We start from the raw sequence: 27,363 nt of genomic DNA, 5'->3' as shown, positions 1-27,363 counted from the left end.
TCAACACCTCGCTGGATTTGCGTTGCGAGACAAAAAAAAACGCAGTGGTCAGTATGAGAAGCAATCTCCCTACGCAAGTCCCTCTCCGCGGCTATCCTTGCGAAAAGTGTCTCTCACACAGTGGTAAGGCTTTGGGGCATGGGGGTTTTCTTTGCAATTTCAGTAATCCGCGAAGCACCAGATATCTCTCCCTCAATCGCCACACCACCGTCCACGTATGCATCATGTCAAATGTGCGTTTTGTGAAACACGAAACCGTTGGGGGAAGCGAGAATATTTCACTTCCCCCCAACGGCTCATTGCACAAAATCCACCCATTTCTGTTTATCGGTGTTTTTTTGATAAACGGTCGCACCAAACAGCCGATTAACCTCTAATAAACGTTTATTGCGGTAAATATCTATATGACACCTACATGACAGCGTTTATTGAAAAACGCCCACGATTTCAAACACAACGCCCACGGTTCCAAACACAGCCCAAGTGTAATGAGGACAGATAAAAGGACCCTAAAACTAATTTGCGTTGGCTCTCCACTCCGCGCCCCACTCGTAGTCGTAGTTTATTAAGGACTTAGGCTGTGTTTGGTTTGAAGGAAATACAGCCTTAGGGTTTTGTTTTTCCTACAAAATCGAATGTTGGCCATCTCCTATCCTTTTTTGGTTGGTAATTGACATTAATCATTCAGTAGCCTTTTTAAAGAAGAAAACCCTCATTGTGTTACCGCGCGAACGGATTGATCTCTTCCCTCCAAACCCCAGACCCGTAAACATTTGAAAATTTCTGCTATAAATCAGCTGAAATTTTTATTATTATTTTTAGCGCATTAGAATCTGGCAGACCAGAAGTAAAGAGCACTGCGACTTTCTCGAGCCAATGCAGACGAAATTCCTTATTTCCTGAGAAACCTGAGCTCGCTTGCCAAAAGATCATGAACGTTCCGATAATTGGTGAGCTTTCTCGTTTTCTCTCCCTTCACCCCCCCTCCAAACTTGTTGCTTTAAGTTCTATTATACTGTTTCTGGTGAAAACTGAATACTCATGCCTTCTGCTTCTGTGTGTGTGAAGACCCCTTGCAGGGGGATTTTCCAGAAGTGATAGAAGAATACCTGGAGCATGGGATCATGAAATGTATCGCCTTTAATCGTCGTGGAACGCTTCTCGCTGGTAACTTCCTATATACATTTTCCATCTCTTCTTCTATTTATTCTTATTTTTTTCCCTTTCTTTTTGCTATTTACCACGCGCCTGAAACAAAGATGACAAGAAGATTGGATTTTCTTTTTGCTTTTTGGACGGTTTTAGAAAAGATTAGGTTTTTGGCTTTTCCATTTTATTAATTTTCTTTGAGTGATATCATTGACTAAAACCCTAGGTTGGACCTTTAACTTTGGTGTGCTTATATTAATTTACATTCTTCTTTGCAAGTTTCTCTTGGAATGTTGATGCAGCAATATAATCTGTATAATGCAGGCTCAGGCTGGACATAATTTATACTTTACAACTAAATTTTTATCTTTTTTCTACTGTCTCTTAGCTTCTTGTCAATTTGGTTCATGAGCATTAAGGAAGGAAAGGACAATAAAACAATGAATCTTAAGATTAGGGTGCCTTTAAACATCGTTTTGTTTATTTTTATTTTTATCAGAAACGATAACTTTCATTAGAGATAAATTAATCTGAAATGCAGAATTCAACCCTTATTAGAAAAGGTTGATCCAATAAACATCAAACATTACAGCACTGCCCAAAAAAGACTCTCCCTTGCAGTCCCTTGTTTTGCTAGGGCGTCAGCAAAACCATTTGCTGATCTCCTTACCCACTTGAACCAAACACCCACCTCCCTTGTTATGCTAAGAATTTCCCTTATCAGCTGTCTATATTGCCAAATTCCCAGCTGCCCTGATTGCATCCACCCAATTACCAACTTGGAGTCTCCCTCTATCTCAATCTGCTGTAGCCCCAACTGTTTGGCCAGTTTTGCACCTTGATGTAGTGCCAAGATTTCCGCTCTTAAGGAATCTCCAACTCTTATTGGACCTGAAAACAAAGCCATTATCATGCCTTCATTATCTCTGAAAACACCTCCTATACCAGATGGGCCTGGATTACCTATAGAGCTTCCATCAAAGTTCAGTTTCACCCTTTGTTGTGCTGGTGGGGACCAAACTTCTTGTATCATAGCTTTGGAAGTAGTAGTAGATGCCACAATACACCAACTTTTATAAATGTCTTCAACTGAGAAATCCTTAAAAAGATCACAGGATTTCAACCAATGGATAACTTTAGTAGTTATTCCTTCCACAACCTCTTCCTTGGATCTACATCTGCCTTTAAAGATCCTATTATTTATTTCCTCCCAAATTGACCACAATACAACAGCTCTAGTGGCTCTCTACATAATCCTTCCACGAATCATTGGTTGCCTGTAGAAAGTTGGATCAAAGAGGTTCATCACGCTTGAGGAGGGAGTCCACCTGTAGCCAAAGAGAGAAGAGAACCAAGACCAAATAAAGAAAACAAAGGGACATGAGATTAGTAAATGTGAAATTGTCTCACCAGAACCCAAACAAAGGCAACCGACATGGGGGGAGAGGCACATATTTGGCCTCTTTTTTCTGCAATAAATCCATGGTGTTGATTTTTTGGAGTATCACTTCCCAACAGAAGGCTTGAATTTTAGGGGGTACAGGGCTACCCCACACCTCCTTTAAACATCGTTTTGTTATATTATTAAAGAAGAGGAACTACCATGAGGTTAAAATTGGGTTGGGCACTTGGGGCCCATGATTCATTGGTTGATGCTCTGTTTCGTGCGAATGTTTAATCACAGAGAAAGTTGAATAAAATAGAAAGTCATAGTAAATTGCAAGATTATTTCTTCTGTTTTTGTTTTCTACAAACTTATAAAAATGGAAAACATATATACTAAAAATTCAAATACATATAGAAAAGTAATTTTATGCTATTATAATTAATTAAGTTGAACTTGATAGTCAACTACTCCATATAAATGGTCCTCTAATCTACATATGATGGAAAATAGATTCAACATGGTTTCTAAAAGGTATTAAGTAACCTAAAAAGTCATTTTTAGTAACTTTGAAACAAGTGTCTCTTGAAAAAAAAATTAAAAGAAACAAGGAAATGAGAAGGTAGAGAAGAAAATTTTAATTGAACTGATTTGAATCGCATGAATTGTAGGATTTTTCTTTTATGGCTTGAACACAAGATTCAAATTGGAACCTTTGAGATTCATGATTCAAATCGTGAATTGAATAATAAATCATAACATTTTAACAACTATACCGTGGGCCCAATCCCCCCTGCCCCACAAGGGTGAATGAAAGGGCTGACCATCCAAATCCATTGATCCTTCACAAAAACATAAGTTAAAATGATCAAAACCATATTTACAAAGTTATTAAATAGATGGCATTTGCCTTCAGCTTAGTTGCTTGTTCCCTATAGAAGTCTTGAATCTGAGTTTTCAAGCCATAGTTATCAAGATGATGTCTAGGTGAGCAGGCATTTTCTGGAGGGCACCTTTATATATTACACTGTTTTTAACATGTCTTCAGAAGATGCTTTTTGTGGTTTCAAAATTAACCAATGTGGTTTTAAAGCATGATTAACAACTATTTGAGTCATCCAGTTTCTTTGACAAGCTGGACGAGCTGGGTGGGATACTGCTAGTTATGTTGCCACCAAAGCCTAAAAAAGAAAAAATAAGGGGAAAATTTATGAGACTTAGGATTATATTTTATTTTTTAAAACTAGATAAGCAATGGGTGATATTAAAAACAAGTCAAGGAAAAGGCGCTGAGCATTGCAAATATGTTTTTATGCCTATATATGTATGGTAAAACTTATTGACAACATTGTCTTCATCAGACTCTGGAATTTCTGAAATATCATAATGAAAAGGCGCTGAGCATTTTTTTTGAGACACCGCCAGCATCCATGTCCATTTGGATTCTGAAGTGCCCTTTTGCCCAATTTTATTGAAATGTGGATGCTGAGCATTTCTAATCATATAAGTGGTGCCATGTATGCCTTTTATGTTCTTATTGGCATATGAGCCGCTTTAAGGATTTGTAATGGTATGCTTTATGATGATGATATATGGAATATAAACAACACATTCAAGGTTGGGGAGTTGCCCTTTCTATATTAGTCTGACCGGCCTTTTGTTTTTCTTGATGAGGTAATGTAAAACTGTATTTATCGAAAAAAAGGTATACAAGTATGTAAGTTTACAGTACAAAAAAGATTTTGTACATATGAACACCATTAAGAACCCCCAAAGAAGTCAACAGCCAAAAAAGAAGACAAAAGGTTGTCTTTAAAATGTAAGTTGATCCTCAACCATCCTCCGAGTTTCTTGACAATTTGATTTAATCAGCACCTCTTCTTGAGACTGTTTTTGGTCAAAACTCCTCCTATTCCTTTTGCCCCGTATAGCCCATAGCACAGCTAGGGGAATGACAGACCATAGAATCCACCCCTTCTTACTTATTCCTCCAGCTTTCCAACTTTCAAAAAGTGGTTTGACTGAAATAGGCGTGCACCTTTGGAGAAATATGGTTTTGAGAAAATGAGACCAGATTCTGGCGGAGAAGCTACAGTGGACTAACAAGTGGTTAGATGCCTCTTTCTCTTTGTTGCACAGAGCACACATGATGCTAGGCAAGCTCAAACCTTTCCTGACCGGCATATTCTTCGTAAAACATTTCTCTTCAGCAGCTAACCAAGAGAAAAATTTTACTTTCAAAGGAGCAATCCTGCCCCAAGCAACTTTACTAGGAAAATAGCTGGTGGATTCTGACCTCAAGCCATTGTAAAATGATTTGAGTGAAAAGGAACCAGATTTGGACCACAACCAAAATCTTTGATCTGGAAGCTCTGGCTTTGTTCTTAAGCTTTTCAACATGGACAGCACATCAGAAATTTGAGGCAGCTCCCAATCATTAAAATTCCTTCTGAAAGAAATAGTCCAGAGTCCAGACCACTGAGTCACGATGACTAACATAAGAAGCATTTTGTCAGAAGTCATTGAAAACAAATCTGGGAAAACTTCCATAAGGGGCAAGTCTGCAGCTCTGCACATCAGTTGTCTTTCCAGAACCTCAACTTGTTACCTTCCCCTACCTTGTACCCCTTCAGAAAATGAGGATAGGCTTTGTAGATCCCTCTCCATACTCCACAGTCATATGGACAGTCAAATTCAGTTGCATCCCAGCCATTATCCTGTAAGCCATATTTCTGAGCAATGATATTTCTCCATAAATCATTTAGCTCATCAAAGAGCCTCCAAAACCACCTACCGAAGAGAGCCAAGTTGAACACCTTTAAATTCCTTTTGATAAAATACCTTATCTTGTAGGATGCTAAATTGTTACTCATCTTCTCCATTACTAGGGCCTATATGCTTTTTGAGGTGCATTTGTCCCCCAATGGCAGACCTGAATATTTGGAGGGCAAGGTGCTGGTTTTACACCCCAGCAAATCTGCTAGATCATGCAAACTTTCCACTTCCCCCATTGCCATTGCCATTGCCATCATTTCACTTTTTGCAAAATTCCTTCATACTTGAAACCACCTCAAAACAAACTAATAGAGTATTGTCAACAAATGGAAGTAAAGGGATCTGAATTCCCTCATCAGTATTGCAAACATCAAAACCCTCCATGTTCATGACACCCACCCTCTACTGCTCTGGCAGTCATCCTACTTAAACCTTCTATCACATCAAGAAATAAAAGAGGAGATAGGGTGTCACCTTGCCTAAGACCCCTGGGGCTCTTGAAATTTCCTTTTGCAGGTCCATTTAAAAGGATCGAGAACCTGGTTATAGTGGTTTAATCCTTTATCCTGTTTCTCCATTTTTGCACAAAGCGCCTTCCTTCCATCATGTAGTCTAACAAAGCCAGGTTCACATGGTCATATAGAGTTTCTCTAGATCAACTACACAAACTAGGCCCTTCTTACTGTTGCTTCTCCTTGAGTCTATTAGCTTAGTAGCTTTTAGGACCCCATCTTTGATATGTTTATAATGAATAAAAGCTCCTTGAGAGATTGAGATGATGCAACCCATCACTTTTCTCAACCTTGATGCTAAGAGTTTCACAATGATTTTATACACACTTTCTATTAAACTTATTGGCCTGAAATATTTCACACCAGAAGTACCTTTCTTCTTAGGGATGAGAGAAATGAAGGTACCATTAAAACTCCTTCCTAGGGCTACTGAAGAGTGAAGTTAATTCAAAAATTTCATCAAATCCTTCTTCATCAGCTCCCAGAATTTTTTTGTAGAATAAAATTGTAAAACCATTTGGCCCAGGGACTTTATATCTCCCTCAATTTCATCAAAGACTGATCTGACTTCCTCTGAGAAAAGTTTTTCCAATTCTGCAAAATAAGGTCTATAATTATATGCTAAATGATCTTTATCATATCACTTGCTGTATGTTATAGCCTTTATTAACATACTCATGAGAGTGCATCATTATCTTATATTTTGAACATATCTTTTTTGTGATTGTGAAAAGTTGACAAATGTTGAGTTATTGCTAAAAAAGTGTGTATATATATATATATATATTGTGATCAAATGGTCAGCACTGTAGCATCAACTAGTCAATGCTAGAGGCCAAAACAAGTATCCATTGCCTTGTTGCATTGGCAAAGCTACTTTTACTATAGATTTTAAATGTCTTGAGTGGTTCGTTTTAAAATTTCTTGTTTTTTTAGTGGTTATGAACTTTATAGATTCATGCCTTTGTATAATTTTTTGGGTAACTTATAGATAACCACCTTGTACTTAGGGGGTGGTAACACTTAGCCCCCAAACTTTGTTTTGCAACAAAGACCCCCTAGGGGTGCAACTTGGGTGGGCTTGGGATGGGCTTTTGTCAAAGTTTAAATGGGCCAGGTCCAGAGGCCCAACCCTAAAAAAATGCTAACTCGGGCCAACCTGAGTTGTGGCTGTACCCCCTCTTGCCTCCCCTTTGGAACTTCTAGATTCCACTTTCCAGTACTTTGCCCTTGCCCCCTGACCTTCTGATAGGGTTAATGGTGAAAGAATTTTTTTTTAATGTTTTTGAAAAAGAAAAAAACTAAATTGTTCATTTGAGATTCTATGGGTTGCCAACAACAAATATCATCATCATGTAAGCCTTGTCCACTGGTCAGCTACATGAATCCTGCTCTCCCATTCTGTTCTAACAGATCGCCCTTCAACTTGTAACAAATCACTTTTTCTAACAGGTGCTATATATGGTATTCTTTGCACCTGGCAACAACAAATATCAAAATGATGATGAAAATAACCATTCTAATGCACAAATTGTTCTCAAGGCTTTCTCAAGATGAACTTTGTTGAAAGAATTACAGTGAATGAATGAAATCAATACTTTACCTTTCTCCTCTCTCTTTCTCTCTCAAAAAAAAAAAAAAACTTTGTTGAAAGAAACATGTGGACATTAAGATCTGAGAAAAACTAAGTTAAAAGGGCAAAATGGTTTCATAAAATAATATAACGGTGGTTGGGGTTTTAGAAATGTTTAAAGGAATATTAACTGATGGAATGCTAACACTGGTAGCGAAGTGCTAGCATATAGAAGTTGAGGGGGGTCTTTGTTGCAAAAAAAAGTTCAGGGGGCCAAGTGTCACTACCCCCCAAGTACAGGGTGGCTGTCCCCTTTTTTTGTACCCTTTTGTCCTGTTCCTTAAATCTTGTTCAAACCAAGGATTAAAGTATCAATAACTGATAAAAAAAGGATTTAAGTATGAATATGTATTGATATCAAAAGTCACCAAAACTGAAAATACTGAAAATTAGGGATATTAAAAGTGTCAACTGTCAATATCCATCCTAACAAACCCATCTGTAAATATCAAACTCATAAAAGTTAAAAGAAAAAAGAGTGCTGACTGATTGAAGCACACAATACACTTTTTTTTGGTATGGTGTGTGTTGAAATGTTAAACCTTGGTTCAAACATTTAGTTGCCAGCTTTACTGGAATAAATTTCTAGCCACTCATTATTTGATACTTTATTTCTTATAATGTGTTCAGCTGGTTGCTCTGATGGAAGCTGTGTCATCTGGGACTTTGAGACCAGGGGGATAGCTAAGGAGCTACGAGACAATGATTGTGTTGCCCCCATTACAAGTGTCTGTTGGTCAAAGTATGGTCACCACATACTTGTTTCAGCCACTGACAAGTCCTTGACACTTTGGGATGTTGTCAATGGTGAAAAGATTACACGCACAACTCTGCAGCAAACCACATTACATGCTCGTCTGCATCCTAATTCCTCCACTCCTTCTGTGTGCTTGGCATGTCCTCTTTCTTCTGCCCCTATCATTGTCAATTTAAACACTGGAAGCACAACTGTGCTGCCAGTTTCGGTGTCTGAAGCAGGTGCTGGCACTGTTCTTCCATCACGCAACAAGTTTTCAGATGGGTCTCCTCCTTTTACTCCAACTGCTGCATGCTTTAGCAAGAATGGAGACCTAATTTATGTGGGGAATTCAAAAGGAGAAATACTTATAATTGACTACAAGAACATTCAAGTGCATGGAATGGTTCCTGTTTCTGGGGCTGCTGTTATTAAGAATATTGTATTCAGTAGGAATGGGCGATACCTCCTTACAAATTCAAATGACCGGACAATTAGGGTCTATGAGAATCTTTTGCCCCTCAAAGATGGGGCAAGGGCTCTCAGTGAGCTATACAGTACCATGGATGAGCTGCAGGGTGTTGATAAGCTGAAGGCAGTTGGGTCTAAGTGCTTGGTATTTTTCCGTGAGTTTCAGGATTCTGTCACTAGGATCCATTGGAAAGCACCTTGTTTCAGTGGTGATGGTGAGTGGGTGGTTGGTGCTTCTGCTAGCAAAGGAGAACACAAAATCTACATATGGGACAGGGCAGGGCATCTAGTAAAGATCCTTGATGGTCCCAAAGAAGCATTGACAGATCTTGCATGGCATCCAGTGCATCCTATTGTAGTTTCAGTTTCCTTTAGTGGAGTGGTTTATATATGGGCTAAAGATTATACTGAGAACTGGAGTGCGTTTGCTCCAGATTTCAAAGAACTTGAGGAAAATGAAGAGTATGTAGAAAGAGAAGATGAATTTGATTTGATGCCTGAAACTGAGAAGGTGAGAAAAAGAAAGCTTATTAGACCATATATTTTTGTTTGATCTTTGACTTTTAGATTTTCTTAATTTTAAAGCTCTTGTCCACAGGTGAAGGAATCAGATATTAATGAAGATGAGGAGGTTGATATTATGACTGTGGAGAAGGATTCTTCTTTCAGTGATTCTGATATCTCAGTGGAAGAACTGTGTTTCTTACCAGCAATTCCTTGTCCAGATGTTCCTGAACAGCAAGATAAGTATATTGGAAGCTCATCAAAGTTGGTAGACAGTAATCATTCTGGATCTCCTCTCTCGGAAGAGGGAGCACAGAATGGGCAAGTAACAAATCCTGCTTCAAGTCCAGTAGAAGGTAAATCTATGGTTTCCACGTTTATTGTAACTCTTTACACTCTTGATTTGAGCGGTCTAGTGAACAGCTATGGAATATTCATATGTTTGATACTCTGATGTTCATCTTAACTGCCTGGGCACATTCATCATGTGGCACATAGCGGGACTGGGGGAGTCACCATTCAATGAATAATACTATCTAGGAATTGTCTTTGACCAGAAGTTGTTCCATCTAGACGACCCTAACCATTTGTGTTGAGTTCTATTGGAAATAGGGGAAAATATGGTAGACAGTCTAAGGGGCATAAAACAGGAAGATTTATGGATCTGATGGTTGGGATCATTTGATTTTATTGATTTTGAATCCTTTGAACCTCAGTATATAAGATGTACGAGGATCAAAATATTGGTATGCCCAATAACAAAAAGTAAGTATTGGTGCCTATTAATAAGACCGATATTCTTTTTTATCGCCCTGAGTGGGATGCCTTCTATCATCCCAAACTTTCAACCCCCAGCCCTGTGTTTATTGGTGTGTCCATGAGTGTCACCATGACCTTGGATACTGATAAGATATGCCCGATATCTTATCACTATTTTGATCCTTAGATGCATACATGCATACATGCATCACATGGTTCTTTTCAAATCGTTTTATATTCCAGCTTTTGCCAAGTATTTGCAGTTTTCATTTCAGGTCCATTTGGTTTGCAGGAATAGGGGGTCTGGAATCAGAATCGGAATGGTCCATTTTGATTCCAACTGTTTGGTTGGGTGGAATCAGAACCCCATTCCGATTCCTAGTGGAATGGCATTAATGACATTTCTCGATTTGAGGGAATGGCCATTCCCTCCCCCTCCCTTGGTAATGAAAATCCATTCCAGCAAATTCTGATTCCAATTCCCATCTGAACCAAACAGGTGGGAGGAGTAGACCATTCCAATTGCGATTACGATTCTGACTGTGAACCAAATGAGCCCTTGCTTCTTTTTATAATCTAACATGAATGTCTGCACTTTTGCAGCAATAGACAATTCTATTGCCGAGGATACAGGTGCAGCTCGCTTGAAAAGAAAGCGGAAGCCCTCAGAGAAGGGGTTGGAATTGCAGGCAGAGAAGGGCAAGAAACCGAAGCCATTAGGGAAGGTTAAATCTTCTGGTAAGTCATCAAAGAGCAAAAACAAATCTGCAGTGGGACAGGACAACGGTGTCTCTGTGTCTGCAAATGGTGCAACTGATTAGTGCTTTTAGATAGTACTAATTGTATTTTTATGTTATTTAAGATACCATTACTTGATGTAATGGTAAAATCTCGGGCTGGCAAATGTGAGAGTGCAGTTTCAAGTCTGGGAGTGGTCACCTTGTATAAAAAATGCCAGAGATTAGGACCTTAGCCAGTCTACCCCGTCCAAGTTGGCAAGTCTCCAGATGGAGGGGGCTACATTGGGTAATGGCCTTTCGTTTTTTAAGATGCCAATATGCCAATATGCCATCTAGATGGATAGAGAAATAACTTAAAAGGGATGATGTACTACTGATGCTCACGTCCTACCCAAGAATCAATACCCCCGGGTAACCCAGGTTATGTTTTATGTATGGGTTGTTTCTACCTCCTACAAATTCACAATCATCGGAGAACTACGGATTGATGGTTGAACCGTTGAACCCATTTAAAGGGAAGGAGCGCTGTCAGACCAGTGCCCGTGAAACGGATTGGTTTCTAATCAATAATGTTGCCCTGGTTCAACTACCAGTTGATCTGTGATGACGTCGTTAATGGCAATAACCTTTAATTGTGTTACATATACTTAGTAACCTGTATAGCTATGACTAATTATCTATTCTCCATCCTAGTCTTGTAAGTTGTAACCTCTTGTATGCGCACACACACAGAATTATTTGAGTGTTGAAGCTGATATCCTGAAAATGAAAAAACGAAAATACAGAAGAATATTACTTAGACTCTAGATCGCCGAAGAGCTCACCTATCTATTAGTGGTGGCAATTGGGCGGGTTGGGTTGGGTTTGCTTTGGGTTGATTTTCAATCCAACCCATTTAACCTGTCAATCCGTTAATGACCCAGTTATATAAAATTAAATGGGTTGGGTTCAATCCAAACTCTCTTTAATCCAATCCAACCTGTTCAAACTCATTAACCTTATATTTATGTACTTAAAACAAAAAACTGACTCATTTTTAACAAATAAGTTGGTCATAGATTAGTGGTAATAGTAATTGTTATTTACACAAGTGGTGAAGGTTCAAATCACATTACATGCATGTTATTTTTATACAAGTAACAAAGCCATTTAACTATGTTCGGGTTTTGGATTTGATGAACTACATAAGTGCAAATTGGTCAGACCAACTTGAATTATCTAATTGGATTGTCTGCAAGGTAATCACATAAGTTCAAGAGTGGTTGAACCGTTTAGATCCGGATCAGTCTGGTTGGACTAGACCCTATCCGAACCGGTTCAGTCTGGTCGGGTTAGACCTCGATTGGTCTAGTGCAATTTAGTCGGACTAGATTGGATTGGTTCAATCAAAGGTGGGTTGACTTGGGTCGGCTCATATCAGGTTTGTGCATGGGTTTGGGGTTGAACTGATTGGCCCGAAGTGGGTCAAAAGAAGTAAATTGGACCGTGTTAGATTTGGGTCGGGTTGAACAGATATGAACCAAATTGGGCAAAAACAAGCAGGGTGGTTTAGGGCTTGGGCCCCACCCGGTTTGATCTGTTTTGTATTCGGGTTGGCACGGATCAGCTTCTATCGGGTCGAGCCAGGCTATGTGAATATTGGTTGGACTAAACAACTCAAATTGGGCAAAGCAAGCGATATTGAGCCATCTTGGCCAAGGTTTATTTTAGATTTGGGTCAACTCAGATTGGTATATGTTGGATTTGGTTCGACTACGTTGAATTGGTTTGGATTTGGGTCAAATTGATTTGGATTTATGTTGGGTGAAGTGTGTTGATTCAAGACAAAACTAAGTTTAGTCAATAATTAATAGAAAGTTAATGTATTAATTATAAATTATTTAATTCAAATGAAGAAAAAGAAAGGTAAGGAATTAATACTAATGTTTGTAATGGTTATCCCAACGGTTATCCACAGTCCAACTCAGCCCATTTAAATGGGTGAATTAGGTGATGGGTTGATCACATAACCCGCCAAATAAATGGGCGGGTTGAATGGATTCAGCCGATTGGGTGAAAAATTGCCATCCCTACTAGCTATCTGGGTCATTCACTGCAACCTTAATCACTTGATTCGCTTCAGCATTCTGTTTCTTCTCAGGCAATGTGTATCACATCTCTCCCATATTGGCATTTACTTGTTTTTTGGTTAAATGTTAACAATGACACCATTAATTTGGGTTAAAAAGAGACTTGAGCACCTCTTCGGGTTAGAGAGCAGCCATTACTTGGCTAAAATGCGGAAGATGAATTTGAGAATCTAGGCCTCATGCAAATACGAAGTGCTATTAAAACTTTAAATTATTTTACCAAACTGCACAGATTCTTCCCAATGGACAACGTGCTTGTGTGTTGGATATGCCTTTTATGTATTCTTAAGAATATTTTCTTTTAGTCTAAGTTTGAAAAGGAGTACAACAAATACAAATATGTAGAGTCTAGAGTGCAAAACCTTGTACTTTCTATTATATTATTTTATATGTATTTGTATTATACATATTCGTATTTATATTGTTTCCAAAATCTTCAAATTTATTTGGGCTGATACAAGTAAAATAGCAATTTATGCAAACTATGTGGGGTTGATTATAGGAGTTCTGTTAAATGCCATATCCCATATCCACTGGATAAATAATATCATGTCTCGAAAAGAGAAACATTTTTAGCAGTATATATTTTTCATGTTTTTGTCCACAAGCCTATATTATATATTTATATCCCCTTGCCAAGCCAAACGTTTGGACACCATGGGATTCTGATCCGGATGCTCATATCCTTGCAATATTAAGTTTGCTAAAACAAAGATTAAACAACTTGGAAAAATGTCATCGTAATTCACTTGGCAATTTGTAGTGCCAATGCGACTATCATTGCATTGTCCCCCTTATTTGAGAAACGTCGAAAAAGAGATGGATTCACCTTGACATGATGCCCAAAACACTTATAACCAATCAACTAGTATCATCAGTGTGGTAACGTATTTATTGGCATTAATCAAGACTCATGGGAAGAGGGGAGGTTTGGTTGGTCTAAGGCTTTAAGCTCTTCCTGTATCATGTATTTTTGGCAATAACAAATGCATTTCACCTTTTTTCTGTATACACATATGGCCTTGTCAAATTAGGGTTGTCAATAGATTAGATATATTGGTCCAATTCAAACTAGGATTGTCAGTGGACAAGATACTGGTCCAATTCAAACTAGGGTTGTCAGACCGTTCAAATTGATTTAAAATTAGATTTAGCTCAACCCAAACTTTTGCAAGGCCCATACTCGTTTTAATTGCCCCATCCGTATTGAGTTTGAAAGTATTCGTCGGAGGAGGAGTCCATTTAATACTTCTGCAGCACTTACCAACACTTGAGACAGTTAGGTTAGCCGCAAAAAACATATTGTTTTTGCATTAGGACTCTTTTGTTGAAAAATCTTTTCATTTCTTGCTTTTCAAATTAACCAAAGAGAATGACAAAAAAAGGGATAGATTCCTATGATCCATAGTTTTCAAAAGATATCCAACCTATCCTAAAAGATCTTGATTAATTTGAGGATTAAGATGTACATATGTCCAAATGTTCATACTTAAATTGCAGTTTGTAAAGAGGTGCTTTAGATCCTCTATACCCTATTCACAAATTTGACAAGTAAATAAACAGCAGTTGGAAGTTTGCCGAAAAGGAGCATCCACATCAAGTGTTGAATTTTATAAGCCCAAGGGAGTTTCCAAATATGATAAGGAATTAGATTTTGGGTTCCATAAGTTTGAGCGAATAGGAGTTCACATGCAGATTTATCCTCAATTACTCCTCCTTGAATACAAAATTTGATCGGTATTGCTCTATTCCTGTGGAGAATGTTAGGAGGTAAAATGGAAAATAAGGTTCCACACTCCATTATTTATACAAGCGCTCACCATTCGAGGACAGTTTTGTGTTAATGGACTTGGGAGTCTAATCTCACTTAATGGTATGGGAATTATCCAATGGTCTCCCCAAAATTTTGTTGAATTCTCATTACGACCTATCCTTTTTTTGTAGACCCTAGCCTTGTTCATCAGCTTGAAACCTTTGATAACACTTTTCCACCCCATGAACTATTTGGTTTAGCCCAAGGTTTTTAAAATCGAATTGGACAATAAACCAATCAAGGGTTCGGTTCCTGGGTCAAACAGTCTGACCGTTCAAATCGAATGGGTGATCTGTTCTGACAAAAATAAAAAAATAAAATGGCCAAAACCGCTGAATGGTTCAAATGGTTTGACTGCCCGAGTCAGCGATTTACTGATCTAATCAACGGTTTTTGGCAAAATAACAGTTCTGGAGTAAAACAGACCAGTCACTTGATCGGTTCCGGCCCCAATTTTTCCAGTCCAGTCCGGTTTTGAAAACCATGGTTTAGCCTTTTACTCTCTATCTCCCATATTTTGAAAGAAGGATTTTAGCCTATAACGATTCCTTATTGGTTTCTAGCTTCCATGCTAACTTTGTTAGAAAAGCCTGATTTGCTAAGGTTGTGTCCTCTAAACCTAGAACCTCTGAATTTCCTTGGTTTTATAACCGACGTCGAAACTACATGATACTTACTTGATGTTCCTGTGGCTCCCCAAAGGAAATCGTTTTTAATCTTATCCACCCACTTGTTCTGAAACCACTTTTGGTATTTTGAAACTCTGTAAACAATAATACGGTATACTCTCTAGAGCACTATTGATTAAGTATGCCTACCTGCAATAGAGAGAGAGTATCCTATTTCCAAGCAAAGAGTTTTGTTTTAAGCTTGTGTATCAGAAATGTGAATGACCTTTTTTTTTGTGATTCTTCCTTCTAAAACCGGCATTCCTAAGTATTTAATTATCAAGATGTTTTGTCAATTTTAATCCAGTATTTGAAGCTAGTACTCTTTGCAATTTCCCAAGGACATTCTTGGAAGCACCAGTTATGCAAGACATTATAAGTCTACACCAATGTTGGGGAATGTTCATAGTTTTTAGGGTTTTGTCAATAAAAGCCCATTTAATTTTTCAAGATCTATTTTAATCCCCACAATTGCTAATTTACCCATCTTATGTCTCAACATGAATAATTTCATGCATAATCATAATGTTTTTATGAAACATTTCTTCCTGAAATAAAAAGTCATTTGAGTTGGTGAGATGACTTGATGAAGTAAGTAATGGCTTTCAATTATGTTTGCAATTATTTTCCTGACCACTTTATATGTTGTGTTCAACAAACAGATGGGTAGGTCAAAATTGACCGACTCTCTCAAGGTTATTTTGTTTGAGTATTAGTACCATGTAAGTTCTATTCAATTCTTTTGGCATCTCCATTTTGAAAAAATTCTTTAATTGCATTTGTCACTGTAGGACCTACCACATCCCAATGTTTAATAAAGAATTCAACCGTCAATCCATCTAGGCCTGGAGACTTGTTTTTAGGAAGATATCAAAAATACTGCTTTTATTTCCTCCTCTGTGACATAGCTAAAACAAGTACCTTGAATATTATTAATGGACTTAACACATGGATTTAAAGTAAGTCCCCATCTGTAATCACTAGTTCCAAATAAAGATTTGAGAAGTAATCTACAAAAAGCTGCCTTATTTATGAAGAATCCTTGTCCCATTGACCTGAATCATCCCTAATTAATGGTTACTATTTGGTTATGATGTCTGTGTCTAATAACAGTTATATGAAACAATTTAGTGTTTAACTCACCATCCATAATCCATTGAACTCTTGATTTTTGTTTCCAAAAAATATCCTTTTGTTTTAAAATGAATGTGTATTCAGTTTGAAGATTTTTTTTTCTTTTCTAACTCCCTTAAGGAATCTAGATTCCTAAATCTCCAAAGTTCAACACCCCTCAAAACGATTCAAAACTTTTCTTTTACATGCAAAAATATTACCAAAGACTGTTTTATTCCATTATTTAGCATGGTAAGAGATGCACTAATTCCACAACATTATTATATATATAGTATGATATGGCTGATGAAGTAGATGGGGTATTCCATGCTTTATTGACTACTGAAATAAATTCAGGGTTGTGCAACCACATATGCTCAATACGAAATGGTTTAGAATCTTTAGATGAGGGCGGGGCCATACCTAATACCTTCCGTGTCCAACAGTGATTAGAGTTATTCGAGGAAGATGAAGCAATTAATTGTGTCTTAAATTTCTTAATTAAGTTTCAACAACAACAAAATGAGCGAGTTTTGAGAGTTTCCCTCTTTTCGATACGAGAGTTATCCTCTCTCGGTTTTGAGAATTTTTCTCTCTGAGTTTTCAGAGTTTCCCTCTTTCTATTCTGTGAAAGTTTTTGTCTTAGGTTCTGTTTGCTTTTTGATAAATTATTTATTCGGGTAAATACAATTATCTGGTTAAAGTTTTTTCTAGAAAACACTTATTCGGGTAAATGTATTTACCCATGTTCTTTTATTTTTTAGATAAATAATATAATGACTATTTTAATCATAAAAATTTATTATTAAAAGAGATATTTTTGTCTCATTCAAGTGTTAGCAACCTTTCTCTTACATGTAAAAGTTATTTATTCATATAAGAGATGGGCGTTTAAGGGCACTTGAGTCAAAAACTTGTTATATGAAATAAGTTTGAGCGCTTAAGGGCACTCCAGTCAAAAACATGTTATATGAAATAAGTTTGGGCGCTTAAGGGCACTTCGGTCAAAAACATTGTTTAATAAGCTGACTCACTATTCAGGGGCAGTATAGTCATAAAACTTGCATTTAGGTTGACATGGAATCGTAAATAATTTGAGTTAATAAACTTTAACGATGTTGTAACTGATGGTGAATTTTGAAAAATAAAAAATGACTGACATAGTGAGTTTTGAAAAGTTACTTTGTCTTTAAGATAAATCGTGAAAATTCGTGATGAGTTTTGGACAATTTCCCATTTTTATCATTTATCAACCACAAAGTATATCGAAGCAAGAGAGAGGTCTATATTTGTTGTTACTGTCTCGCATAGACCGTAGATACAGTCCAGAAAATCAGCCCAAGAAATAAAACTGCTAACACGAAAGAAACATCGTAGGGTTTCCTTTCGCGTTTCGACATTTTCTGCGTCCCCTTTTCTCTGCAGGAGCTGTGCCTGTGCAGCTTACAAAACGCCGGCGGTTTACGGACCGGTTCCTCGGTATATCATTGTCGTTGCGTTATTGAACGCCTGGAGCTTAAATCCGGTTTTCTCGACTATCACATCACAGCTCTGCTGCTCTGCTCGGTTTTTGATCAACTTTTAGGGTTCTCATCTCGTTTGTGCGTGTAAAGGTGAGGTACGTCTCACTGAAACTTGTTTTTCTTCTTTCTTTTTTTTTTCTCCATTGTGCCCTAGCTAGTTCTGATGTTGGTCGGTCCCTTTTTAAGGATTCTGTCATGTTTTTTATTTTGTTTTTTTTTTTTTTGAATTTTGGGTTTCTGTTTTGGGTGGATGAGTCGAAATGGTTTAGATTTCGGCTCTAAAAACGTTTTTAATTGAGGAGGGAGGCCTTGTGGCTGAGCATTTTTTGATAGAACGGAGACGTTTCCGTGACTTTGGATGAGAAGAAACAGGTGACCGTGCAACATTCTTATTTAAGGAGAACAAAAAATGGTCAGCATGGTAATATATTTTAAGAGGCATGCAAAGGATGGGGGGGGGGTGGATTTTGTAAAGACCACAAGTCTGGAGTTTGCTCGAGGCAAGTGCGACAAAAACATCAAATTTTTAATCTGAGCCATCGAGTTGATAAATTGAATGGTATACCATGGCAAGGTCTTTACGCCACTACTAAATGTCTTTTCCCTTAGATGATTGCTGGGCATATGAGCGGAATATATACAGTTGATTAAACCAGTTCTCTTACTTGATGCTTCGTTGGATTAGAAATTCTTTGTCAAATAGCATTTCATTCCTAATCCTAAAATCACAAAACATCTCTTTATGTACGGGACAAAAAAATTAGACCCTCCCATTGACTTGATTGGGTTTGCCTCCAGGAGCGTTTATGGAGGTGGAGGGCCTATCTCGTAAAATTAGGGGTGCAATATGTTAAACATCACATTAGCTACCCAAAGTAATGCAATTGGGAGAAAAATAAACACATTGAAAGTTTCATATGCTTGAAATGTTGAATGCTTGACTATGTTTTATATGTTATGTTTATTTCTATTTTTTCACTTTGAATATGTTTTATATATGTTATGTTTATGTATTATAATTTGAGCCAATAAGCTTTGTAAGAGATTTAGTTTCTTTTAAAATTCAAGTTTGTATTTTTTCTGAATTAATATTTTTTAATTATATTCGAGTTTTTCAAAATACTGTACCTTGCTTCAAAAAGGTGCTGCACTTTTCTTGTGTCTTTTGAATTCAGGCATGATCGATTTGGTGTATTAGCAATTTAGAAATCAATTGTAATGATCTGATTTTCTACAAGGCTTCTCTGGCTGATGGGAAAATAGTCAAGTTTCCTCTCCCTCCTCTCTCTCTCTCTCTCACTCACTCACACACACACACACACACACACTCATTCATTATATAATCACTATGCTCGTGGGCTTGCAATGATGATGATAAATAGGCCTCTTAATCAAGTGGTCGAATTTGGTTTTTGGGATTTAGAAACAGCTATTAGGGAAGAATGTTAGTGTAGACAATACAAGACCAGCTTTCAGCTGAAAACCAATTAGATCATTTAATTGGCCTACAAATTATACTTAAATAACATTCTCTGGCCATGGTAAACTCCATGTACATGTTCTTACCTTGACACCTCAGCTTTGCTAAGGCATTAGCCATCGCATTTGCATACCTAGGCATCCACCTGAATGAGCAATTTGGGTAACACCCCAGATATTTATCTTCTCTTACTAAGAAAGAGAAGATACTTCCCTTCTAAGGCATTGTCTCAAACCATTTTCCATTTAGATGCAATATTGGTCTTCATGAAGCACTTAATAATAGAGCAATATTTGCAGTCTGGTCAGAATGTTTGAGATTCCAAGTTTCCACTATGGTGCATAGTTGCGGGAAGCTGGAGCATATGTGAGAGGGACAGCTAATAAAGGGCATGAATGGAAGCACTCCTACTGCATTCTTTACAAGGCTACAATATGTTTTCCAAGTAGTGTGACTTAAATTTATATTTTTTAGATATAAATGCAAATCAATATATTTTTGATAAAAAATTTGTATTATAAACAACAAAAGAATCCATAAACTATACTGTTCTATTGGGCCTTGAACTGTGAAGAATTCAAAGGAGTTGCTTTGGATCACCTATTTAGATGTTGATTGTTGACAGACTGTAGCAGGTTTCTCTTTTAGGAGACAGATATGTGGAAACGAGAGAACCAGAGAGATGCAGGGGAAAAATAAAGGCTTGCTGGGTGTAGTCTAGGCAACCTTGGAGCTCAAGTCCTTGCCTCATTGGAGGAGCTGTTGACATGACTGAGGGAGTATTCTTCTATGTTTTTTGGGGCCTGATGGTAGTTAAAGAAGAGTTTGGAACTAATCAAAGGTTTAAAGCTTTCCTTATCAACTTGCTAGATGGATTCACTTGTTGGCAAGGACTGTGAAGTATTTGTAAACTGGTTTGGATTCATGGAAAGAGGTACCTCGGGCACAATCTTGTATGTGAATGCCTTGGCCATGGTGAGGATTGTAAATTTCATCTTGGTAACTACACAGGTTTGGTGTTTTGCCAGTCTGTTCTATTTAATGCCATTATCCCTTGTTAAATTATTGGTGCTTAAATCATTTGTTACTACTTCTATCCATATCCTTTTTGGTCTACCCCTTGCCCCTTCTCTAGCCTTCGCAATTTGTAACAAATCAATTCTCCTTACGGGTGTTTTTTTTGGTCTTCTATGCACATCACCCAATCATCTTGGTCTACTTTCTAGTTTTCCACTCATCCATCTCAACATACACATTTGTACCACACTTATTTTCTGTTGTAGATGCAGTGTTTCAAAAGCGAAAGGTGCAAAAGAAAAAAAAAGCGCAAGGGCTAATTCATGACCAAGGTGTGAGGTGCAAGGCAAGGCATGCTCCTTTTTGAAGCAAGGTGCAAAAATGCTAACAAATTCAAAAGAAGGCACAAAATTCAAAAAATGTATATTATTAAAAATGATATTAATTAAAAATATAAACTTAAAATTTAAAACGAATATTTTAAAAAAAACCTATTACCTTAAATTATAATAGATAAAGTAACATGTAAAACATATTTAAATTGAATATTTATAAATAGAATCAACCATAACATATAAAACATGTTCAAGCATGTAAGCTCTTAATCTCTTTATTTTTTCCCAAGTGCATTACTTCAAATAGCTAATGTGATGTTAAATATTATGCATTCCTGATTCTATGGGCCGCCTTTGTACCAAGCCCCTTGAGGCAAGCCCAAACAAGTCCAAATCAGGGTCTTAAATTCTTAATCCCTATAAAAGGTTTTATAATTTTAAGTGTTTTTTAAAAATATCTTTTATTAGGACAAATGAATGAGCAACATTAGCAAATATTTGCGCACTAGGCACACGCCTTTTGAAAGCGTTATGCCTGGGGCCTAGGTGAGTCGCCTTGCCTATGCACCTAGGCATGGTTTTTAAATCACTCTGGTCAGTATCATTGCTGTTCTTTATTTCTATCCTTTTTTGATCAATGTTCTTTCTTTCTATCTAGCTATCTGAAATTCTGGATAGGATGTTATATCCCCCTTAAAAGCAATTAATCACGCTTTAATGTTGCTCATAAAAAATGGCAGCAATAATTGTTGATTGGGATTCTGATATCTAAAGTAAGAGCGGCAGAATTGATTTCTCAAGAAAAGTGACACTAGAAGAAGCTTAGTTTGATGATGAACATCCATACTGAGGCTATATACACCATTGATGAAGTGTATCAACAACCATAATATTACCTGCCTTGTCATTTGGCATACCTAGATGGATGACTTGTTGCCTAAGTGGGTGCCATATTGACATTACCTGAGGCATCTGCTTGACAAAATTAGAACACCTTTTCACCTAGGTGACACCTTGAATACTATGCTTGTCAGCCGAGAAGGATGGCGAATACAATGGAGAATATTCTCCATTCGCTATAAATTTATGGTTGATGGTATATGAGATTTTCTTTTGATCAATATAGTCTATGAGATGCATAGTTTTCAAGGCGCCACGGTGAGGCTAGGCTACAGGGGGGCGCCTTGTCACCTAGGCGATGGATTTTTTTAAGTAAAAATCACATATCCTAGGGTAGTTCCCTAGGTTCCATAACCAACTTTCTTTAATAACTATCCATAATTTTCATAAGAAAATTATAAACTTCATGTTTAAGTCTTGAAAATCAACATTTTTATGAGAAGAAAAAGAAGAAAGGAAAGAAAATTTAAAAAATATAGGGGCTGAACCCCTTTTTTTGTTATAGGAAAAGAAGAAGAAATGTGTTTATTAGACAAAATTTGAAGTCATTGAGGGTTCAATACAGCAATTAGCAATGTTTGTGTTGATTAAACCCTAACAAATAAGAAAATAATAAAAAGAAATTAGTTTATAAACACAAAACAGTGAATCTTTTTCTTTAATAATGTCTATTTTATAATTATAATCTAAAAATAACAATATAAAAGCATTTTATTACATAGTATGCAAAACTGCTTGGCGACTGGGCGAGGCGAGCCTCCAAGGGCGCCTTGTTGCCTTGGCGTTGCCTTGACAACTATGGTGAGATGAGATGTTTGAGAGACTTGAGTAGGGAAACATGTCCACTATGGTATTCATCAAAAAACATGTCCACTATGGTTTCCATTTCCTATTAAAAAATAAGATAAAACAAAACAAATAAAATAAAATAAACATGATGGTTTGTAATGGAGCACAAGTGAAATGCTTGTCTTTGTTTCTGGTGATCTTATTCTAGTGTCTTTGCTGTCTGGGAGATGCAATGAATGGAACAGTAAACATTAAGCATAATTATCTGATGGATATTATTTTTCTTACTGATTGACTGCTTTCTACCAAATATACTTGAACTGAATCAACAGATAAAGTATCTCATAGAACTACCTTGGATAATGCTTAAGAGAAGCATCTTAAGAGTTAATTATCTTGTTTTGAGAAGGAATCTTTTTGGAAAGATGAAAAGTGGTTCAGACTTTGTTTTCAGAATGAGTGGGAAACTTAATTTATTAAGTTATGGATCTGGCAATAAGTTTTCTTTTACACCTTTTCTTTATTTGTTAATAATGTATGTCAAAATCAAGAATTATTAAATAAAATATAACAGAGGTAAGAGCAACAGGGAGCACCGATAAAAAAATCTTGACCAAGCCAAAGGCAAAAGTGATCCTCTGTACAGCTCAGACCTTGTGATACCAGTACACCACTTGGCTTGCAAAGTTGCAACTGGCATGAGTGGGCCATGGCTTTCCACTTAAATCTCTCTACAGAAGCATTCAATATCCTATTTTCAACCTGGTAGCATCTCCCGTCTCCTTGGCATGAAAGGCAGCAGTAGTGACTTGGTTGGTCACCTGGTTGCCCTTCTAGAAGCTTTTTTGCTCTTTGGCTGCTTAGGGAGTAGAAGGGAAGACTGCAGCCAAATGCAATTGAGCTAAATTTAGCTGGTTTTTGCTCACTTTTTTTTTCTCTCTTAATTTGGTTGACTTTTTACGTTAGTGGTGTAGGGTTTAACTATAGTGACATACTTGTTTCTAGATAAAACTACCCAATCAAGTAGAATTTTTACCTACTAATTGTTGTTTCTTTCATGCCATTCTTTTTCTTTTTCTTTCAAATAGTCAAGATTATGTCTGACTTGAATTGAGTATACTATTCTGTTTTTTCCATTTTGTCATAGTATTTGGACATTTTAGATGTAGTTGCTTGGATGCTTCTCATTGTCTTGCTGAAGTTTGCAGAATCTTCCTTGCAGATCAATCAGATCCATTCTTGCATATCCATGGCTGATTCAGAGCCGGTTGTCATGGACACTGAATCAACTGCCTCCATGGTGGAACAGCTTGGCAAGGCATTTATTGAGCTTGAGTCTCACAAGGATGCTTCCGAGGATACTGCTAATTGGAAGGAAATTGAAGAACATTTTTGCAACCTTGAGAAAGTTCTTAAGAGCAGATTTGATGAGTTTGAAGAGAAGGAAAGGACCTTTGAGGATAAGAAATCTGAAACTTCCACACTGCTTGCGGAGAAAGAAGCAGTTGTTGCTGCTCAGGAACAAGCTTTTTTGAATCGGGTTCAGGAGGTAAAAGATGCCGCTGTTGCTGCCATCCTGGAGGCGTGGGAGAAATACAAGTCAACATCTCCAGAGCCTGCTGATGATGGGGGCAACACAGAAAGCAAGGTAAGCAGCTCATTCAATGGTGACAACAATGCATCTGTCCCTGCTCCAGAGGAGGAGTCCCCTCTTAGATCAGGTGAACATGCTGAAGGCGTGGCTGTTGAAGAAGTTAAGCCACGTCCAGAGCTGACGCAATTTTGCGAACAGATGGATGCAAAAGGGCTTCTGAATTTCGTTATGGAGAACTGGAAAAATCTCGCTGTCCTGCGTCAGGAAATTCATGTTGCATTGCAAAGTGCAACTGAACCAGCCCGTTTGGTGCTGGATTCATTGGATGGGTTCTACCCTCCTGATCAAACTATCGATCAGGCTAACAAGAGGGATGCAGCCCTTCAGGGCATGCGAAGATCATGTGTTCTGTTGATGGAAGCCGTGGCCCCCTTGTTGGCGAGGGCTGAGCCAGGTGATGATCACCTTCTGAGCCCCGAAACCAAGCAGCAAGCCAAGGCAATTGCTGATGAGTGGAAACCTAAATTGGCTGCCATGGACATTGATGCTGCCAATGGAAATTCATTGGAAGCAGAGGCATTTCTGCATCTCCTCGCAACTTTTAGGATTGCTTCGGAGTTTGATGAAGAAGAACTTTGCAAGCTTGTTCTTGCTGTTGCTCGTCGCAGGCAGACACCTGAGCTCTGCCGTTCTCTTGGGCTAACGCACAAAATGCCAGGTTGGTTTTCTGTTAACTAGCTAGACCCTGATGGTGTCTGGAGACCATACCTCTTTTTTCTCTAGGTTGTCCTATTATTATGACTATAGGATGGTAGGATGTATAGAGTTTGGGAAAGATGAGACATTGAGACCTGAGGATCAAGTGGATAAAGTGGCCTGTTATCATATATGCTTTTGTTAGCTAGTGGGAAGAAAATTCATATGATTTATGGTGTCTGACTAGGAACCTCAACTTTTGTGCAGGTGTGGTTGAATCATTGATCATCCGTGGGAGACAAGTTGATGCAGTGCATTTTGTGCAAGCCTTCCAGCTTACGGAGAGTTTCCCCCCTGTGCCCCTCTTAAAGACATACTTGAAGGACTTGAGAAGAAATTCCCAAGGGAAAGGTGCTGCTGGCGGCACCCAGGTGATCATCACTCTACCAATATCATGTAAAACTAAATTGTTATGTCGTTTTATTTTTCTTTCTTTTTAACTTACTGGAGATTTTGTTTTTGCTTTTGGTATTAGAGTGATGTTAACACACAGGAGCTGGCAGCACTGAGAGCCGTCATCAGGTGCGTTGAAGAGTACAAGCTTGAAGCGGAATATCCACTTGATCCACTTCAGAAACGAGTGGCTCAGCTGGAGAAATCAAAGTCTGAAAAGAAGAGGACAGGAGAAGTGGTAAAACATCAACCACCAAAAAAGGCCCGAGCAAATGGAGGGTATTATGGGGCTCGCATGCCTGTGGCTCCCATGGATAGGCAGCCTCCACCAGTTTTCAATGAGAGGGGAGCATATATGGGAATGGGAGCAACAGAAAGGTATCCTCATGCTGGTCCAGCCACTTACGATTATCAAGTTCCTAGCCAGAGTGCATATGTCCAGCAGGCCAACACTCAAAGACCTTACTATTATCCTCAGGATGACAGGGTCACAGCTACCTCGTACCCTCCTGCTCCATCTAACTATGGGGCCTATATGGGTGGTGGTTTGCAGTCTTCAAATCAGTCCTACATGTAAAACAGTTTTTTTTTTTTTTTAGATGGAGTATGAAGCATTTACTGCAGGAACAAATTTGTAGAGATAACTTCTAGAGAGAAGTATTTTCAGCATGATTGTAGTAGGCAGACCTTATTTTCTCCCTTTTGTCATACGGTCGATCCCAAACCGAGACTTCAAACTAGAATAGATTTTCTTTTTGCCATAAGCTAGAATAGTTGAGCCCCTAATTGTGTAGTAGTTTTCAGCCTTTCTTGAAAGATTCCTATTATATTATATAAGTATGCATGGTTCATATTAGTTGGCTTGGCCTTGGCCTTGCAATGTTTCTTTCTTAACAACTCATTATAATCCAGATCCAGTAAGCCTTTAGACTTTAGTTGCATCAGTGTGAAAGTTTTGCCTGAGTCTTCCGAACAGGTCATGCTCTTGAAGTTGATTGGGGCATGTCAGCTGAGAACGGAACGATTATATGGTCTAAATCATCGCATTTAGACAAAAACATGTGGCCAACTGGCCAAGGCATTATGGGCTAACAACCCAGACCTGTTCGGCCTAGTTTGGCCAATTGGGTGATCTACACCATCAAAATACTGGTTTTTAAAATGAAAAAAGAAATTTTGTAGCATAAAAGTTATATATGATTTATGGAACATTTGAACAAATAAATACATGTTTTTGGTTCCTGTTTCGAAAACAAAAAACGTATACATAATTAAGAACACATATATATATATATATATAATTTTTTTTTCTATTGTTTGTGTGTTTTTGTTTTGAGAAACAATTTATTTTTAAGTTCTGACAATCAAAGAGAGGTTTCAGAGGCATTTGGCCTCGTTCAAAAGTTCGTTATTTGTTTTGCATCATTACCGATTGCTGTATGAGATGTATCGTTTGAACTGTAGAGTAGCTTACCCTTCCATTATCCCTCCAACCATCAAGTCCCACGTGCAACTACTAGTATGTGAGAGGGACCTTACCTTACGCGCTTTGACTGATGGAGTGGTTTGTAGAGGAAACGGAGCGTCGGAGTTGGATCGGTTTTTTAAGAACTGAATTATGGTCAAAACACAATGAGGTATTTGGAAGGGAAACGTAATGCTGTTAGACAGTTCAAATTCAATCAAACAATCCTAGTTTCAAAAATGTTTTCAGGGTCCGTTTGGCATTGGGCCTATTAAGAAGGTGAAGATGTTGAAAAAAGCTAGCTAAAGAAACAAAAATTGTTCCAATTGAGCTTGTGGAGGGTTAATCTCTTTCCTTTTGCTGTTGTAATGTGTTATTTCTCTCTTGGGTGACCGTTAGACAAATGTGTAAAACGAGAGTTTGACGGCAACATTTGTTTAATTAAAAGAAAAGAATAACTGAAATATCGTTATGAAAAACAAACAAAAAAAAAAACTAAAAAAAGTAGACATTTTTTTAATTGTTGCATATTTATTTTTATTTTTATTTATCTTCCTTTATTTTTGTTTTATTATATGGCTTTTATTTTTCCCATTACCCCATATTTTATTTATTTTTGAATAAAATGTGGGGGAGGCTTTTGTTTCCTAAAAGAGTGATGTGAGACTTTCCACGGGCACTTTTGGAATAAGAAACCATTTCTCACCAAAATACAAATAGTTTAT

General features: G+C 37.6%; 2 protein-coding genes across 7 annotated transcripts; both read left to right on the top strand.

Annotated features, from left to right (window-relative positions):
* Positions 1–591: 591 nt before the first annotated feature.
* On the top strand, positions 592–10,987 carry RBL (Transducin/WD40 repeat-like superfamily protein). The gene is made up of 5 exons (XM_010273269.3): positions 592–950; positions 1,069–1,167; positions 8,084–9,171; positions 9,259–9,520; positions 10,527–10,987. The coding sequence occupies exons 1-5, from the start codon at positions 932–934 to the stop codon at positions 10,742–10,744; spliced, it is 1,686 nt and encodes a 561-aa protein (XP_010271571.1). The 5' UTR covers positions 592–931; the 3' UTR covers positions 10,745–10,987.
* Positions 10,988–17,658: 6,671 nt separating this feature from the next.
* LOC104607611 (FRIGIDA-like protein 3) lies at positions 17,659–26,029 on the top strand. 6 transcript variants are annotated; one of them, XM_010273278.3, is made up of 5 exons: positions 17,700–18,004; positions 20,015–20,364; positions 23,653–24,742; positions 24,988–25,151; positions 25,256–26,029. In XM_010273278.3, exons 2-5 carry the CDS (start codon positions 20,260–20,262, stop codon positions 25,748–25,750), a joined length of 1,854 nt encoding a protein of 617 aa, XP_010271580.1. In that variant the 5' UTR covers positions 17,700–18,004; positions 20,015–20,259; the 3' UTR covers positions 25,751–26,029. The 6 variants fall into 6 exon arrangements, with proteins under 6 accessions (XP_010271594.1, XP_010271580.1, XP_088743356.1 ...); XM_088887230.1 differs by lacking the exon at positions 20,015–20,364 and adding an exon at positions 20,679–20,779 and having other exon boundaries at positions 17,702–17,999; XM_088887231.1 differs by lacking the exon at positions 20,015–20,364 and adding an exon at positions 20,679–20,779 and having other exon boundaries at positions 17,702–18,004.
* Positions 26,030–27,363: the final 1,334 nt, after the last annotated feature.

This window comes from Nelumbo nucifera, chromosome 5 (genome assembly GCF_055504915.1).
Source record: "Nelumbo nucifera cultivar China Antique chromosome 5, China Antique-T2T, whole genome shotgun sequence".
Taxonomy (NCBI): Eukaryota; Viridiplantae; Streptophyta; class Magnoliopsida; order Proteales; family Nelumbonaceae; genus Nelumbo; species Nelumbo nucifera.
Note: the sequence above shows the minus strand (reverse complement) of the source record. Positions and strands in the feature narration are given on the sequence as shown.